General features: G+C 44.9%; 1 protein-coding gene across 1 annotated transcript; it reads left to right on the top strand.

Moving 5' to 3' along the window:
• The first annotated feature begins 2,165 nt into the window (after positions 1-2,165).
• On the top strand, positions 2,166-9,043 carry LOC146204085 (uncharacterized). The gene is made up of 4 exons (XM_084604159.1): positions 2,166-2,413; positions 4,057-4,197; positions 5,831-5,919; positions 8,804-9,043. Exons 2-4 carry the CDS (start codon positions 4,152-4,154, stop codon positions 9,041-9,043), a joined length of 375 nt encoding a protein of 124 aa, XP_084460285.1. The 5' UTR covers positions 2,166-2,413; positions 4,057-4,151.
• Positions 9,044-15,545: the final 6,502 nt, after the last annotated feature.

The following is a 15,545-nucleotide window of genomic DNA, read 5'->3' as shown; positions in this document are numbered from 1 at the left end:
AAATCAGAGAGCCGTCGGATGATTGGCACTGGGTGCCCACGGCAAAGCCACAAATGAGGCGGTACAGGGAGATACGGGCTGGGCATCTTTCGAAGTACGGGAAGCTCAGAGTAAAATATTATATGAGGAACGCTTGATGAAATTGGACAGTAACAGGTGGGCAGCTAAAGTATTTAAATACCTATGTCTAAAAAGCGTTGACTCACAATGAAGGAAAAGAACTAGGAAACTAACCAGTAAGTATGCTGGTCACAAGGACGAAGAAATAAAGAGCGTTAAGCAACAGGTGAAAAACAAAGGTAAAAATTGGATAAATTTTATGGAAAAGAAACAGAGTGTGGAGCTATACCGAAAGTGGAAAAGGCAGATCAGAAAGGAAAGTTTCTTTGATAACTCAAGAGGCAGTGCCTACTTTTTGAAGCTAGATCAGGGTGCCTTAGAACACGCAACTACAAAATAAAATTTGACCTTGAAGATGACACATGTGCAGTATGTGGTATATCCACAAAAAAATTGACCATCTTATACTCGAATGTGATGGTATCCACCCGGAAGTCGATGCAGACGCAGTCACTCTCCCTGAGGCCCTGAGGTTTAGAGATGCCAGTGGCCGCCCTTATGAAAATCGAATTTTCCTTTTTACTTCCTTTGTTTTTCCTTTTTGCTTCCTGAACAGCCTTCCTATAGACTTTTCCTTTCTTTTGACTAAAGGAAGTTTCCTTTGAGCTCACCTTGTTGAGACTTTCCTTTCTTTTGACAGAAGGAAGCTCATTTTTAAACTGGCTCTCTTTGGCAATATCAATAATGACCTTCCTTTGTTTTTCCTCAAGTAAAGAGAAAGTTCTCTTTACTCTTTATGCATCATACCTTCTTTTTTTTTTTGTTCGTAAGCGAAAACATACGAAGCTCATTTTTCTTTTCAGCTAGACTTCTCGTTTTTTTTCTTTCATTAGTATACCTTGCACTTCTTTAACTTCTGAACTTTTTTGAATAAACCAATTATACATTTATCAAAATATACGAAATCGCATTCGTTTCTTTGTTGTGCAAGTAAACATCATTTTAATTTTTTTTTTCATTTTATATTAAATCCCTGCTTTTTTTTCACGCGCTAGATCTTACTTTTAGCGCAAGTTTCTTCTTAGTCGCCACACAAGGACCAATAATATTCACCACCTTCCTTCCTTTGTCCTTAAGTGTAAAGATAACTTTCTTTTCATTCATTTCTTGTGCTTATTTTTGTGTGTGTGGCATTACTTGGTCTATTTCTTGCCCCTCTGATTTTTTAAGATAAAATATAATACATTCAAGAATTTTCATACATGTTAAAGAATGCCAGGTGGTTCTAATTCATCGCTTTCGCAGCCCGCTGGTTCGATGGCGATGCATGCGCGAGACGGCATGTACATACATCCGTGACCGCTGCTTTACGCAACAAAGCTCGGCGCAGGGCTGGCAGGGTTCGTCAGTATTTGCGTCGGCATTGCAGCCTGGCAACTCTTGGCTCGCAGCGACGCCAAGGGCGACGCTGTTAGCAAGCGCGGCCTGCTTCCGTCGTGATTTAGTGCACTTCGGTACGGCGCGACGTTGACGTCGCGCAAGTACGCTTTTACCGTGGTGGCATTTCCAGTGCGTTCGACGGGTAGGCGGTTACCGCAGCACCATCGATAACGGCTTCAAAAGCCTGCAGTTAAATGCACTTCAAGATGTGCCTAGTACCGGATGTCACATTGTTCACGAAAGTCAAGCTCGTTTACCTCCTATCACAGTTTAAAGACCAGCAATTAATACGTCAGCGACGTCGGTACGTCGGTACCACCCCGCACAGAAGCCCCCGCAGCCGAGGTTACGAATACTGCCAGTAAAACCAACGTTCTCACGGCGAGTAAAACCAATGAAGATTGACATGCACCACAAGAATTCCGCAGCAAAAAAAAAGGGCGCTGCAACTGCTTGTGGCAATATTTTGCTTAAATTATTTTGTGTTTTGTTACGCATCACATATTACTACTAAAAAAAACAAACGTTTAAGGTTGTTTATAAATTATAAGTTTTTATTTGAAAGTTTGTGAAGTTTGCAAAAATGCATTTAAAAGTTTGCAATGGCGCTTGAGACTCTAGCGCTATCGTTTTCGTGAAAACAGCCGGCGGCATGCTTCACTATGTGTTTCATGACCGTAGGAAGTTGATTGTTCGCGTTCGTTGTGTTCGTCCGTGAGTAGTGCAAATGGCCGATCATGTCTTGGTTAAATGGGCGACCGCTCAGAAGTGGGACGTAGAAACCTACAATCAAAAGAACTGCAGGCGAAACTGATGGATAATCCAAAATACTGGAAGATTATTCCAAACCAAGGAGTACTACATGCCCAGTGGAAGGAGGGGTCGTACTCTCCTACGTTCATTCTCGGAGTGGGTAAGTAGTCAAACGTCTCTTGTCTCTTTTCGTATTCGTGTCTTAATAATGTTTACCTGTGAAACACCTTCCTTTGCTACTCGCGGTGAGTCGTGTCGCGAAGTCGTTTACATGCCCGCATTACGACCGCATTGTGTTAACCGGCAGGTGACAGTAGTGCACATGGTGAAAGAGGTAGACAGTTGATTCCGGGAATTGCGTGAAATTAAAACAGAAATGCATAATGAACTGAATTTGCGGAAATAAGAAGTAGAATAAACGCGGCTGCTGTCGTTACGTGGACCTGATTCTCCCTGTTTACACAGCAAATGGCAATTCTCGGTGTTTCGTGATAACAGGAGTAGGCTTCCCAATTTGGGCTCTATATATAAAAAAAAAAAAAAAGAAAAAAAAACACCCTTATCGCATCGTCGTCTCGGAACGGTGCGGCATGGAGAATGGCAGCTCCTTGATTATTGAAGCTGATTTAGAACAAGTTTTAAAGATGCCCAGGGTGCTCCTTCCGAGACAATTGGTAGTGTAGCAGCGAAACGGACGCTTTCACAGCTGCAGGCGACTGAAGTTTAAGCAGATAAAAGCGCCTAACGTGTTGTCGCATTCATTTACTTTCATATTCATTTGTTTGTTGCTTTTTATTGAAGCGTCAAACATGCTTCCTTTCTTCGCTACCAGCCATTCCTCAGATTTCGCGCAGAGAGAGAAAACTTTATTAAAAAAAGGGGAAAAAAAAAGTGTGTGTGGTGGGGAGGCAGTGTGTGGAGTCTCCATTCTAAGACTCCAGTGGCCTGGGCTGCCGCTTTTGCCTGAGTTACCAGCCTACGCTGGGTTGCTAGGTCAGAGCATAGCAAAGCAAGCAGTGATATCAGTTACCAACAGCATAATGCTGCAATGATTTTTAGCTGCCGATGTAAAAGTTGCTCCCAGTGCATGGGGTACGGCCAACAGGTGGAAGGGCACCGCTCTCTCCACTTCATTTTCAATGCTGCCGTTGCACTTTGCCACTACTTCTGGATGAGGCTATCTGCCACGGGATCGCATGCTCCCTTTCATAAAGCTCACGACTGTACATGGGTACAATCCCAGCATTCATGGCCGCATTTCAGTGGAGGTGAAATGCAAGTTGACTGTGTACTGTATGATGTCATTTGCACATTAAAAAACCCCAGGTGAGCCCACCACTACGGCATCCCTCATCGCTATAGCTTAAGTCGCTTTGGGACATAAAACACCATGAACCTACCATAAAGCAGAGTGGCTATGTTTTACGGTATGCGTGGGAGCTCAAACTGTTTTTCTGGAAATGCATCCTTTGTTTTGTCCACTACTGCTCAAGTGGGCATTCTGCCCACTTGAGCAGTAGTGATGCTGGATGGTGTCAGCTCGCAGTTAAACATTACCATGTCCTTTTCTGTGCCAAGGTTTGCTCAAGGGCTAATGGTCCTCCTTAAGAAGTGTTGCTTTGAACCCTAAACAGTGTCCATGCTACGTTTCTCTTGTCAGTGGTCTTCATTTGGTCACTATTTTGCTAATCTCATGTGTGGAACCAGATATCTGCACAATGCGTTATACTGAATAATTTTGTATGATGCATTTGAGTGCAAATACAATTTAGTGAATAGACCTTGCCACATGTCGTTTTGCAGGAAAGCTGCAGCTGTGACAAAATGTCTAAGCCAACAGATGCAAAAAAGAGAGTCCTGGAGCTTGAGGATGAAGTGGGGTCTGCAAAAAAAAAAGAATGAAGAAATATAAGGCCGCAAGAGATGAAGCACGTCAGATGCTTGGTATGTGATCGCTTTTTTTCTGAAGCCATTGGAATCCTGATCTCCATTGCCATGATACTGAAATTATTTGCTGTGTCACCAGATGCTACGTAAAGCATAACAAATTCAAGTGCTAACTCCTAAATGAATAAGACCTCTTGGTCTGTAGCACGTCCTAGTAAAAGCACCAGTAAGATTATGTTGCTGCAATAAGGTTCCCCCTACACTGAGGATTAGGATTGGTGTTCCTCCTGTAGTTGTCTTTGCGACACATTATAGGTGGTGTACAGTAGTACTCAGCTACACCGTGGCGCTGCTGCATGACGCCACCAACCACCATGCTTGCAGTGCACGTAGCAGATGAACTGCTGCCACTCCTGCTCTGCAAGCATGCTTTGTTTGTGTTACAGTGACTTGCGTGTCACATGTCATTGCTTGGGATCGGCATGCATCTGAGATTGAGCCTGTTGTCGTATGTGATAGCTGCATGAAAATGCATGGTAAACAAATGCCACTCAAGGTGAGCACCTGTGCTGATTTGTGCTGCTCAAGCCGAGGCCGAAAAACGGGCGCGGGATTGGGTTCCTTTCTGTTCTGGAGTGGTCGGTTACAACAACGCTCCAGTGAACCCGGAGAGCTGCATTAGGTTCAAACACATTCACGGGGTATAAGTTGTAGCCAGATGGCTGCGGCAGGTCTGTGGTGCTCTTGCATTACTGTGGATGGCGTATCTGAATGGAACCCTTGATTCCCTCAGATTTTAACCTCAGAGTCTCCTGCAAATGATGAGGTGCATCTAGAATGAGCGCAGGAGGGACAGCAAAAAATCTAAATTTGTATGAAATTATCATATGTGGCCTTGTCCTGTCTTGGACCTTGGAATCCTTATGGCATGTGCTTCATTTTCCTGTGCCATTTTGGTCACTTAGGTGGTGTTTTTTTTTTTTTTTTTTTTTTTTTTTTTTCACAACAGGAAATTTATACTTGTCCAAGCTCGGCACCTGGCTCAGCAATCTGCCTAACTTAACTCGGTCACTACACCATGTTAGCAAATGTCGACACGAAAGACAGACACGAGATAGGTGAAGCATGGGCTATCGAGTATCAGCTACACACTCGAGTGTCAGCCTTTGTCCAAATGTATGGCGTATTGCTGCCGCCATACATGTATATTGCATGCTGACCTCTTCAAGGCCCTTACTACCGACAAACTGTTTCAAGGATGTGATCTGACTAACTTCTGTTAAAGCGCTCACAGCTATCTCGGCATCATCATTCGCACCCATGAATTCATTCTAAGCAATAGCAGCACCCGTCAGTTGCACTGTAGTTACAACGTCCTCCGCAGTTAATTCAATCCAGGCATTTCCACAGCGAACAAAGAGATCAGAAGTGGGATGTCAGCATTGGCTTCATCAATTGCTATCAGCATCCCCTAGATTATGTACCGCTGATAGGGCGCCTTGAGTGCGTGAGTGATGCCAGTGTCTAGCAGCTAAATTTTGAATGGCGCATTTGGTGACAGAAAAGGGTTGGTCATGCAGTCAAGGGCAAAGAAAAGGCTTTTCTCCTGTGGTGAATGTTACATGGGCTGCTGCTGCTAGTGATGAAATAGTATGTTTTGTTCCGGCTTTCCTTTTTTGTTTTTTTTCAGATGTTGCTGAGCTGGTCAATCAGCTGACGGAATCCGTTAATAATGCTGCGTGTACAACACAAGCAGTTGTGCTGCCAACCGAGGCTCAGGTTAGTTGCTTTAGTCTAGTGTCTGCATGGTTGTGCTCATTACTGCCTTTCTCGATGAAACTTTTTTAAGGGTCACACAAGAACTTGGTTCTAGCTTTATGATAGCACTGCCACAAGTCATGCACTTCCATTGAGAAGTGTGCAGGGATAGGGAAACGAGGAGCTCATTATCCATGTGAATGAAGTCAGCAGTCACTGAATTCAGAGATAGGCAAGAAGCAATGCTCTTTATGATTGGTTGGCTCTTAGGGTTTAATGTCCAAAGCGACTCAGGCTATGAGAGATACTGTAGTGCAAGGCTCTGGAAATTTCGACCACCTGGGGTGCTTTAACGTGCATCGACAACACAGAGCACACGGGCACCTTGCGTTTCGGCTCCACTGAAAAGCGGCTGCCCTGGCTGGGATGCTGTTTATGAGGCTGGGCTCACAGACTGCATAATTAGTAGCATAATGATATTTTTAAATGAATGTCAATTTGATAGAAACGACTAAAGACAGACAGTGCTATTTTCTTAAATTCGTCAAAACAACCATGAAAAAAAATCCCAACTGCTTCCTTTCATTTTAGTGACTGTTACTTCATTCGTGTGTATATTGATTTGGAAGAGTTTTTGTGAAAGCTGTAGTGATCGGAAGTGCAAGGTTACTCTTGTTTATGCTTCCTGTTGAGCATACTTCGCTTGGGCTATAGCAAAGCCCTTTTCATCAGAAAAGAGATTTCCATTAGCTTGTTTAATATTCAGCAATTTCTTAGGTTATCGATCTCGGAAGGCCATCTTTTTGCACTACAACTCGAATGACGCAGCTGGTGCTCCTCTAATCAGTCATTTTAGCGACTTGGGCCAGTCATCATGGTATTCAAGCTAATGTGCATATAATCCACTTGCACCTGACAGCCACCTGCAATGTCACTCTGGCAAGTCAAAGGCAATTAACCACCATGGTATTGCCAGGAGGGTCTCCTTTGAGAAGGAGTTGTGGCTTCTTAAGCTGATCCAACAATAATTCAATTTCACTTTAACCCCTTGAGCACTATTATTTCGAGATTTCTAGCTAAAATTGCTTAAAATTACGATATCGTTAAAGGCCCCATTACATGAAAATTTGTTGTCTGTGTTGTGAGTGAAACATCAAGAGCATGGCGCTGGCAAGTGGCATGGCCGAACACACATTCTTCGATGATTTGTGTGGCTTAACGAGACCACATGATATCCAAAAGTTAGGAGGAGCTGCTAACTCCGGTCGTTCATTTGAGGTGGGAAGGTGAAATACGAATCAACATTCCAGTGCTCTTCAATGCTGAGTCAGGCTTGCTACACCTAGGCTACGCAGACATGTTGATACAGCTTGGTTAAAGCAGGGCTTTATATGTTGGGTGGTAGCCTACACTGGTCACATCATACCCTTAAAGGCGGAGCTTAAGTGTCCCTTTAGTTTTTATTTTTACTGCTGGTTTCTATTGGTAGTGTAATAAAAAAGGAGGTATCCGAGACAAAAATATTTGAACCAGAAACTAAGTCAAATGAGCGCAGTGAAGTTTATTGCTCATTACGTGAAAAATCAACTGCCCGCCAATAAGCAGCAATCTAGTCGAGTAACATAGAGCGAGGTAACTGGAAATGTTTTATAAGGGACGACCAAGAATGGAAGCCCAGGGGGTTTCATCGGAATGTTGTCAATTTTCATCCACTGACACAGAACTCGCAATAGTATCGTCTGAGCTGTCATCATCTTCGTCGGAAGAACTACTCATGTCATCACTGTCGTCTTCACTTCCCATAACAATGCAAAAATTGGTGTCTGAGCCATCTTCGGATGGCGAGGATGGCAACGAAGAAAAGCTTCTTTCCCGCGATGACCGGCCAACAGTGCATGCGTTGCCTCTACCAGGCACCATTTTTCTCATTAAGGCTGCTTAGAAGGCTTTCAAGCGGTAGAACAAAAAGCAGTTAATGGGTCAGTGGTGCCATTTGTCAAATGGCGCATGACCTAAGCCACAGAGGAGCGCTGTACTCACCTAAAACTCTCAGGGTGAGGATCTATCCTGCAAGGACAAGCACTCGTCCAAAATGGCTTGAGGGCATCTTTGCAAGGACGAGCTGCTTGTCCAAAGCACTTGAGGGGTTAAATTATGAAAGCTACCTGTGCAAGCTGGAAACTAAATGTTGCCTCAAAGTAGCACATACAGAGCAGGGAGTGCATGCTTTTGCTAAACCTTCATTGGCAGTTTTTTTTAATTGGTTGAGCTTCTGATGTACGAAAAGGATGTTAGTATTTTTAAACAGGAGATGACAATGTGGGCACTGTGCTCTGTCTAAACTGGCTTTTAATGGCCTTTGCAATGTTAATGATGAGTAAATCCCTTTATTTTCTGACTTAAAATCTGTTTTTTTTTTTAATTGTTGAAATGCAAGCATAAATTAGGTCGTTAAAAAGTCTCTTATTTCTTGTTTTTTCTTCTGCTATAGCAATGCACTATTAGCGCTCAATCCTTTGCGGGGCATTATGTGCCCTCTTTTTGGCTAGTTACTTTAAATGCATATTACACAATTGTCAGGTTACACTAATAAAAATGTTAAAAGATGTTTGGCCTGATTCAAAATTAGATTAAAACACCGCTCGGGAAGGTGTCAAAAACATCCAATAGTTTTCGTATGCCTTCATTGTTGTACATGTTAAAGTACGGCTTCTTGAATGTGTATTTTTACTTGCAAACAAATGACCTTAATTATGCATTTTGGGATTTCTTTGAATGTTCTTAAGCTGGTCTAAGTTTTTTTGTTGTTTATAAAGCCCCTTCATTTTCTTATTGCATATCAAGGAATATTGTTGTATGTTACAATACTGGTCATAGTACTAATATTTGCTTTTTGTTCTTGCAGGTGCACATTGGCAGCAATATTATGGTAAATCAGCAGTTGATTGACCGCATGAAACTCAGTGCGGGCAATCAAGCAACAAAGTTTGCATGTAACTTGGTGCGGGTTGTGTTCTCACCCGAAGAACTGGAAGAAAGCTCACTCTATGGCCGTGTCTGCAATGCCCGCAAGGAACAAGCTCCAAAAAAGGCACTGGGCTGCCCAAAATTGGATGTTGTTATCTGTAAGTCCTCGAGCTCATAGCCTGTGCATGTGATGCAAGAGCATTCTGAAATATTGTCCAAACAGCTGACTTTTCAGTGATGGTCAGGGCCATAATGCTTGCCTTAATGCATAATGCTGTGGTGCCTGCATGGCGCACACACTGTCCGTGCTCTGTATATTTAATTTACAAAAGCCAAGGAAGGCTGGATAGACTCTAGCTTGTTTATTGCAGTCATGCTTCTAATGTTTTTTTTTTTTCTTTTTGCAGCCTACACCTGCTTGCTCAATGGAGTACTAGCCAAGGTGGTCACCGGCAATTGCGCAAGTTTGCACTGGGATTGTGGACAGTGATCCAATTTTTTGTCGCAGGGTCTTCGAAAGCAGGCCTAATTGCAAGGCCTAAACAGAGGAAGTACATCTATTCAAATAAATATAAGCTCATACAAACAAATGTTTCAGTCTGAACCTACTTCCTTCGAACATCCACCAAATATCCCATAGTCATCATTCCTTCGAACTTCCTTTGAACCAATAATTGGCCACTGCCTGTGAACTCAACTCAAACTGACAATGGTCTGTTCCCTGGGAGCTCAAAGGAAATTCACAGGAAATTCACAGGATGGTCAGAGAAAGTTAATTCACTGTGAATTCAAAATCAGTAGCCAATTCTCAGTTCAGAGGAAGTTGCTTCCTTCTGACTTTTTTGAGTTCACATTGAACTCAAAGGATGTTCCCATTTTTATAAGGGCGGGTGAATGAACCTGCGGTGGAAGCTAGAAAAAAAAAAAAAAACGATTGGAAGATTGATGGCTTAAAAGCAGAAAAGTAACACAATGTTAGTAATGCAGAAACTAAAATTGAATAAATAGAATGATGGTATAGTAAACTGATCTAAAACAATAAATAAGATAGAGGCAAAAAACGAGTATGATAGCAACTGCTACCACCCCGTTTCAAAGGGGACACTCCTATATTCCGTCCGTCCGTCCGTCCGTCCGTCCGTCCGTCCGTCCGTCCATCCATCCATCCATCCATCCACCCGTCCGTCCGTCGTACTGCTCATTGCAAGGAAGTACTATTAGTAGAAGTGTACTTGTGGACAGGAAGCAACAGCAGGTCGAGAAACAAAGCTTTGCTGAAATGTCTATCGGAAGATATCAGGGTAATGCGAGGCAAAGGGAAGGTACTCATATTAGGAGATATGAATGCTCACATAAAATAATTGGATGGATTTGTAGACCGCTCCGGAAAACTTATGTTGACAATACATCCGCAGCACGACCTTATTATTGTAAACAGAGAAGTAAAATGTGATGGCTTAATCACGTGGGAATCTGGCGTTTCCCACTCTAGCATCGACTACTGTATAATGACGGGAGGTTTATGTTGTTACGTGGCAGGAGGCCTGCACATCAAGTAAACACTGATACACTCACACAGAACTGGACACAAGCACAAGGCGTATCAGACGTCAAACCACAGAGACCGCTGCCAGGGATTCGGGCCCCAAGCGCACACACACTTCGTTAGTTTCATCTTCGATGAGTTGACCCGTAGAATGGCCCCCGGGTGCAGAAGCACCGTCACGGTGCTGCTTAGCGAGTGTCGGGACAAGGTAGGTTGTAGGGCTTAAGGTGCGAGACGTGAACAATATCGGAATGTACGGTACTGGTCGTGCTCTCGGGGAAGGCAGGTTCAATCTCGTATAGGTGATGGCTGTTACTTGTCGCAGCATATGATACAGCCCCACATAGCGAGAAAGAAGCTTTTCCGAGAGCCTAATACGGCGAGAAGGCACCCAAAGCAACACAAAGAGACCCAGGTGAGAAATAGCTGTCGAGGTGGCAGCCGTTGCAGTGCTCTTGTTGGGAAGCTTGCAAGCGGGAACGGGCAACTTGGCGATCATGGTCGGCACGGGCAATGGCTCCACGGGTGTATTCAGACTGTGGGGGACCAGATATTTGAAACAAAATTTCAAGCGGAAATTGAGGCTCATGGCCGTAAAAGATGGAAAACGGAGAGTAGCCGGCAGTGTCGCGACGGGATGAGTTATATGCAAATGTAACGTATGGGATGGTGACGTCCCAGTCACAGTGATCAGAGGAGACGTACATGGCGAGCATGTCAGTGAGAGTGTGATTGAGCCGCTCAGTGAGGCCATTAGTTTGTGGGTAGTAAGCGGTCGTTAGTTCAGGTTTAGTTGAGCACGCGCGAAGAATTTCGTCCATGACTGCTGAAAGGAAGGTGCGGCCATGGTCAGTGATCAGTTATAACAGGGAGCTCCGTGATGAATAATGAGGTCGTAAAGAAGATTGTCGGCGACATCAGTGGCAGTATTCGTGGGGAGCGTGCGCGTTATCGCGTACAGAGTGGCATAATCTGTGGCTACTGCAACCCATCTATTGCCAGAAGGGGACTCAGGAAAAGGTCCGAGAAGGTCCAAGCGGACATGGTAGATTGGCTCCGGAGGGATGGAAAGTCAAAGGAAGCAGACGCACTCCACTTTCGATGCTGACACTCATTGCAAGCACTGTCGTGACGCTGGGGCTAAGTCGACCCGGCCTTCACTTGGTAGCGTGCAGAGACTCCGGGTTGATGAAGGATTGAATCTTCGAAGTTGGTGAAATATATACAAGCAGGTTTAATGGCACTTTGAGAAAAACGTATTAACATGAAAAAGAAGGGTATATCAGCAAAATGGCAAGCGTTAAGAGTTCATAGCGAGAAGCGTCTGGATGAGCCGTTTACCCAGGGCTCAGAGCGTCATTTCGTGCTCTGCAATGTCCTTAAAACCCACTATGTCCAGCCCCTCTCTGAAGATGCTGACCAACCAGTTCCAGGGCACGCCCCTCAGATATCAGCATCAAATCGAACACATCACTGCACTGATGGTCTAATGCACTGACTGGTTCGGTATTGTTTCGTTGGGCGTGGTCACTTGTTGGCGGGTAGAGCTTGGGAACGGCGAGGAGGTGCATTTCTATTCTTCTGCAAAGATCCGATATAGTGGTTCCGGCAAGTGGATTTCCTTCTCAGAAACCCAAGTGCACGTGCGCGCCGCATACTGCTCCCAGCATTGTCCCTTTCTGGCAATTGCAAATCTTTCCTGCATTCCCGGGAATTCCTCTAATGGCCGTATGCGTCATGCTCCTTTCTTGTCCTGTACGTCAGCGGACGTCGTCTCCTTTGGACAATAGGCATTCCTCACTTGACCATAGCGCTTCTCGACGGGAAGGGTGAACAGTTGAACGAAAGCACTTCCGGCTATTTCCCACAGGGCGACATTCCTTTGTATTTTTCTAGACGTTCCCTTGACAGGGCCAATTTGGCATTTGCAGGGTCTCGACAAAGCAGAACAGGCTTACACAAAAAAGGATTCATAGAAACAGGCTCACATAGAGCCCTTGCACCAACAGCACATATCCACAGCACATATCTATGCCCACAGGTGAACAATAGAGCGCGCAAGTGCGGACCATGCACGGTCATAACAGCATCAACGTAACGGCGGACTGAGCGGTAGAGGCCAGGATAGAGGAATCGAAGACAGATGCGATCGTGCGTGCGAGTAACGCTTAGATGACGAGCAGTTGGGAGGTTATGGAGTTCGCGGAGAACGACTCTTCGTAAGTGCTTAGGGATCCCTAAGAGAAGGTCAGGACCAGTGTGCTGAAGATGAAGGCGGTATAAAATGCCGTCAACGAGAGCAAAGCGGTTTAGTGAAGGGTCGGCTTGGGCGGACGTCAGGCCATCAATGATGGAGAGAAGCTCCGCATCTCGACGCTGTTTATCGCCAATTGTTGTAAACGGGGACAGAGAGAACAGGTGAATGGTGCATTTGCTCGTGGGAGTATCAGATTGGGCAACAGGGTATCGAGAGAGGCAACCGACCGGACTTGTAGATGCAGAGTAGTCATATTCTTGGAACCGTAATGCCCAAAGCTAGAGGTGACCAATAGGATCGTTCAGAGAAGAAAGCCAGCACAGTGCGTGATGATCGATGACAACTGTAAATGGTCTACCGTATAGGTAGTGTCGAAATTTTCCAACAGCCCAGACCAGGGCTAAGCACTCTCGTTCTGTAATGGAGTAGTTCTCTGAATGCGACAGGAGGCGGCTAGCATAGGCAGTGACACGATAAGTTCCGCATTGGCGCTGGGAAAGGATGGCTCCGAAGCCATGGCCACTGGCATTAGTACGGACTTCCGTAGAAGCTGACAATCAGTGTGCCAAGAGCGGTGCGGTGGTAAGCTTTATTATCATCATCATCACCATCATCATCATCAGCCTTACTATACCCACTGCAGGGCGAAGGCCTCTCCCATATTTCTCCAATTAACCCGGTTCTGTGCTAGCTGCATCTACTTGACCCCTTCTTATAACCTTCTTATAAGCTTTTTTATAAGCTGGGCAGAAGCTTGACTTTGGGAGGACCCCCAGTAAGAACTTACATTCTTTTTCAGACGATCTGTGAGCAGCTGAGCAACGTTGGCAAAATCTTTAATGAACCTATGGAAGATGGAACAAAGACCTAAAAAACATCGGACGCCATTGCTCGAACGGGGCACCGGGAAGTCCCTCACAGCTCGGATCTTGTCTGGATCGAGACGAACCCCCATAGCATAGACGACATGGCCTAGTATATTGAGCTGACGACGTGCGAAGCGGCATTTCGCAGAGTTAAGCTGTAGCCCGGCATGGCGGCGGAAGAGTGACAGCACTTTAGAGAGGTCAGCCATGTGGGATTAAAACGTTGGTGAAAACACAATTACATCATTTAAGTAGCACAGACAAGTGGACCCTTTAAATGCTTGCAGCAAGGAGTCCATCATGCGTTCGAATGTGGCTGGGGCGTTACATAAGTCGAAAGGCGTGACCTTAAACTGATACAGCTCATCCGTGGTGACAAATGCAGTCTTCCCATGGTCATGGTCATCCACTGCAATTTGCCAATAACCAGATTGTAGGTCTGTGGAGGAGAAGAATTTGGCTCCGTAGAGGCAATCCAGGGCATCGTCAACTCGAGGAAGCGGATAAACCTCTTTTTTAGTGATGTTATTCAGGTGACGGTAATCTACACAGAAGCGCCACGAGCCATCTTTCTTCTTGACCAGGACGACAGGCGGAGCCCAGGGACTGTGAGAGGGCTCAAAAATGTTCTTCAGAATTTTTGCCACTTCCGCCTGGTTTACTTGTATTTCTGCATGGGAGACCCGGTATGGTCGGCGGCGGATGGGAAGAGCGTCACCGGTGTCGATGTGGTGGGTGACAGTAAGAGCTTGACCGAGGGCACGGTTATGTAGATAGATAGATAGATAGATAGATAGATAGATAGATAGATAGATAGATAGATAGATAGATAGATAGATAGATAGATAGATAGATAGATAGATAGATAGATAGATAGATAGATAGATAGATAGATAGATAGATAGATAGATAGATAGACAGACAGACAGACAGACAGACAGACAGACAGACAGACAGACAGACAGACAGACAGATAGATAGATAGATAGATAGATAGATAGATAGATAGATAGATAGATAGATAGATAGATAGATAGATAGATAGATAGATAGATAGATAGATAGATAGATAGATAGATAGATAGATAGATAGATAGATAGATAGATAGACAGACAGACAGACAGACAGACAGACAGACAGACAGACAGACAGACAGACAGACAGACAGACAGACAGACAGACAGACAGACAGACAGACAGACAGACAGACAGACGGACGGACGGACGGACGGACGGACGGACTGACAGACAGACAGACAGACAGACAGACAGACAGACAGACAGACAGACAGACAGACAGACAGACAGACAGACAGACAGACAGACAGACAGACAGACAGAGAGGGTGGGCTGAATAACCGGCTCCTCGCTTGCTTGGAGGTGAGGCGCTCCGCGTAGAAAATGCTGCGGTGGCGCTGCGGTCGAAGTAGATTTAAAGCCCCTGTATCGGACTGCAAGTAGATTGGTTTGCGCTGGTCTGATTGAAGCGACCGAAGCATCAGGAATCTTCAGGAACAGCTAGCGGCAACAGTTTTCTTTGCGTTGTTCTTTTGGGATCACTGTTTTATACTGCAGTTACCATCAAAGTGTCTGGCATGCCAAACCGAAGGCATCATCACTGCTACGCATCGGGATGTCGCACCGGCTACGCGGTCGTCCCAGTCGAGAAAAAGCTGTCGTTCAGAATCCAGCAGAATCCCGGCCATTATTTCTGCTGAAATTCAGGTATGGTTCAGACAAGGGTCTACTTTCTTTTCTTTTTTTTTTTTTTTGCTTTTCGATGGGCCCTGGAAACTGCTTGGAGGCTTGATATTATATAATAATAATTGCTTCAGGGGAAAGGAAAGGCACAGTATCTGTCACACTTGCGCTGTTGACACCTGAACCGCGCCGTAAGGGAAGGGAGGAAGGTGGAGTGAAAGTGGAAAGAGAGAAAGGGGAGTCGTAGTGGAGGGTTACGACTGCTTTTTATGTGCTTCTCTACCTTTTATGATATGACCATCTAATGTT

The sequence above is a fragment of the Amblyomma maculatum genome, chromosome 1 (assembly GCF_055883805.1).
Source record: "Amblyomma maculatum isolate TAMU_Amacu chromosome 1, ASM5588380v1, whole genome shotgun sequence".
Classification (NCBI taxonomy): Eukaryota; Metazoa; Arthropoda; class Arachnida; order Ixodida; family Ixodidae; genus Amblyomma; species Amblyomma maculatum.
Note: the sequence above shows the minus strand (reverse complement) of the source record. Positions and strands in the feature narration are given on the sequence as shown.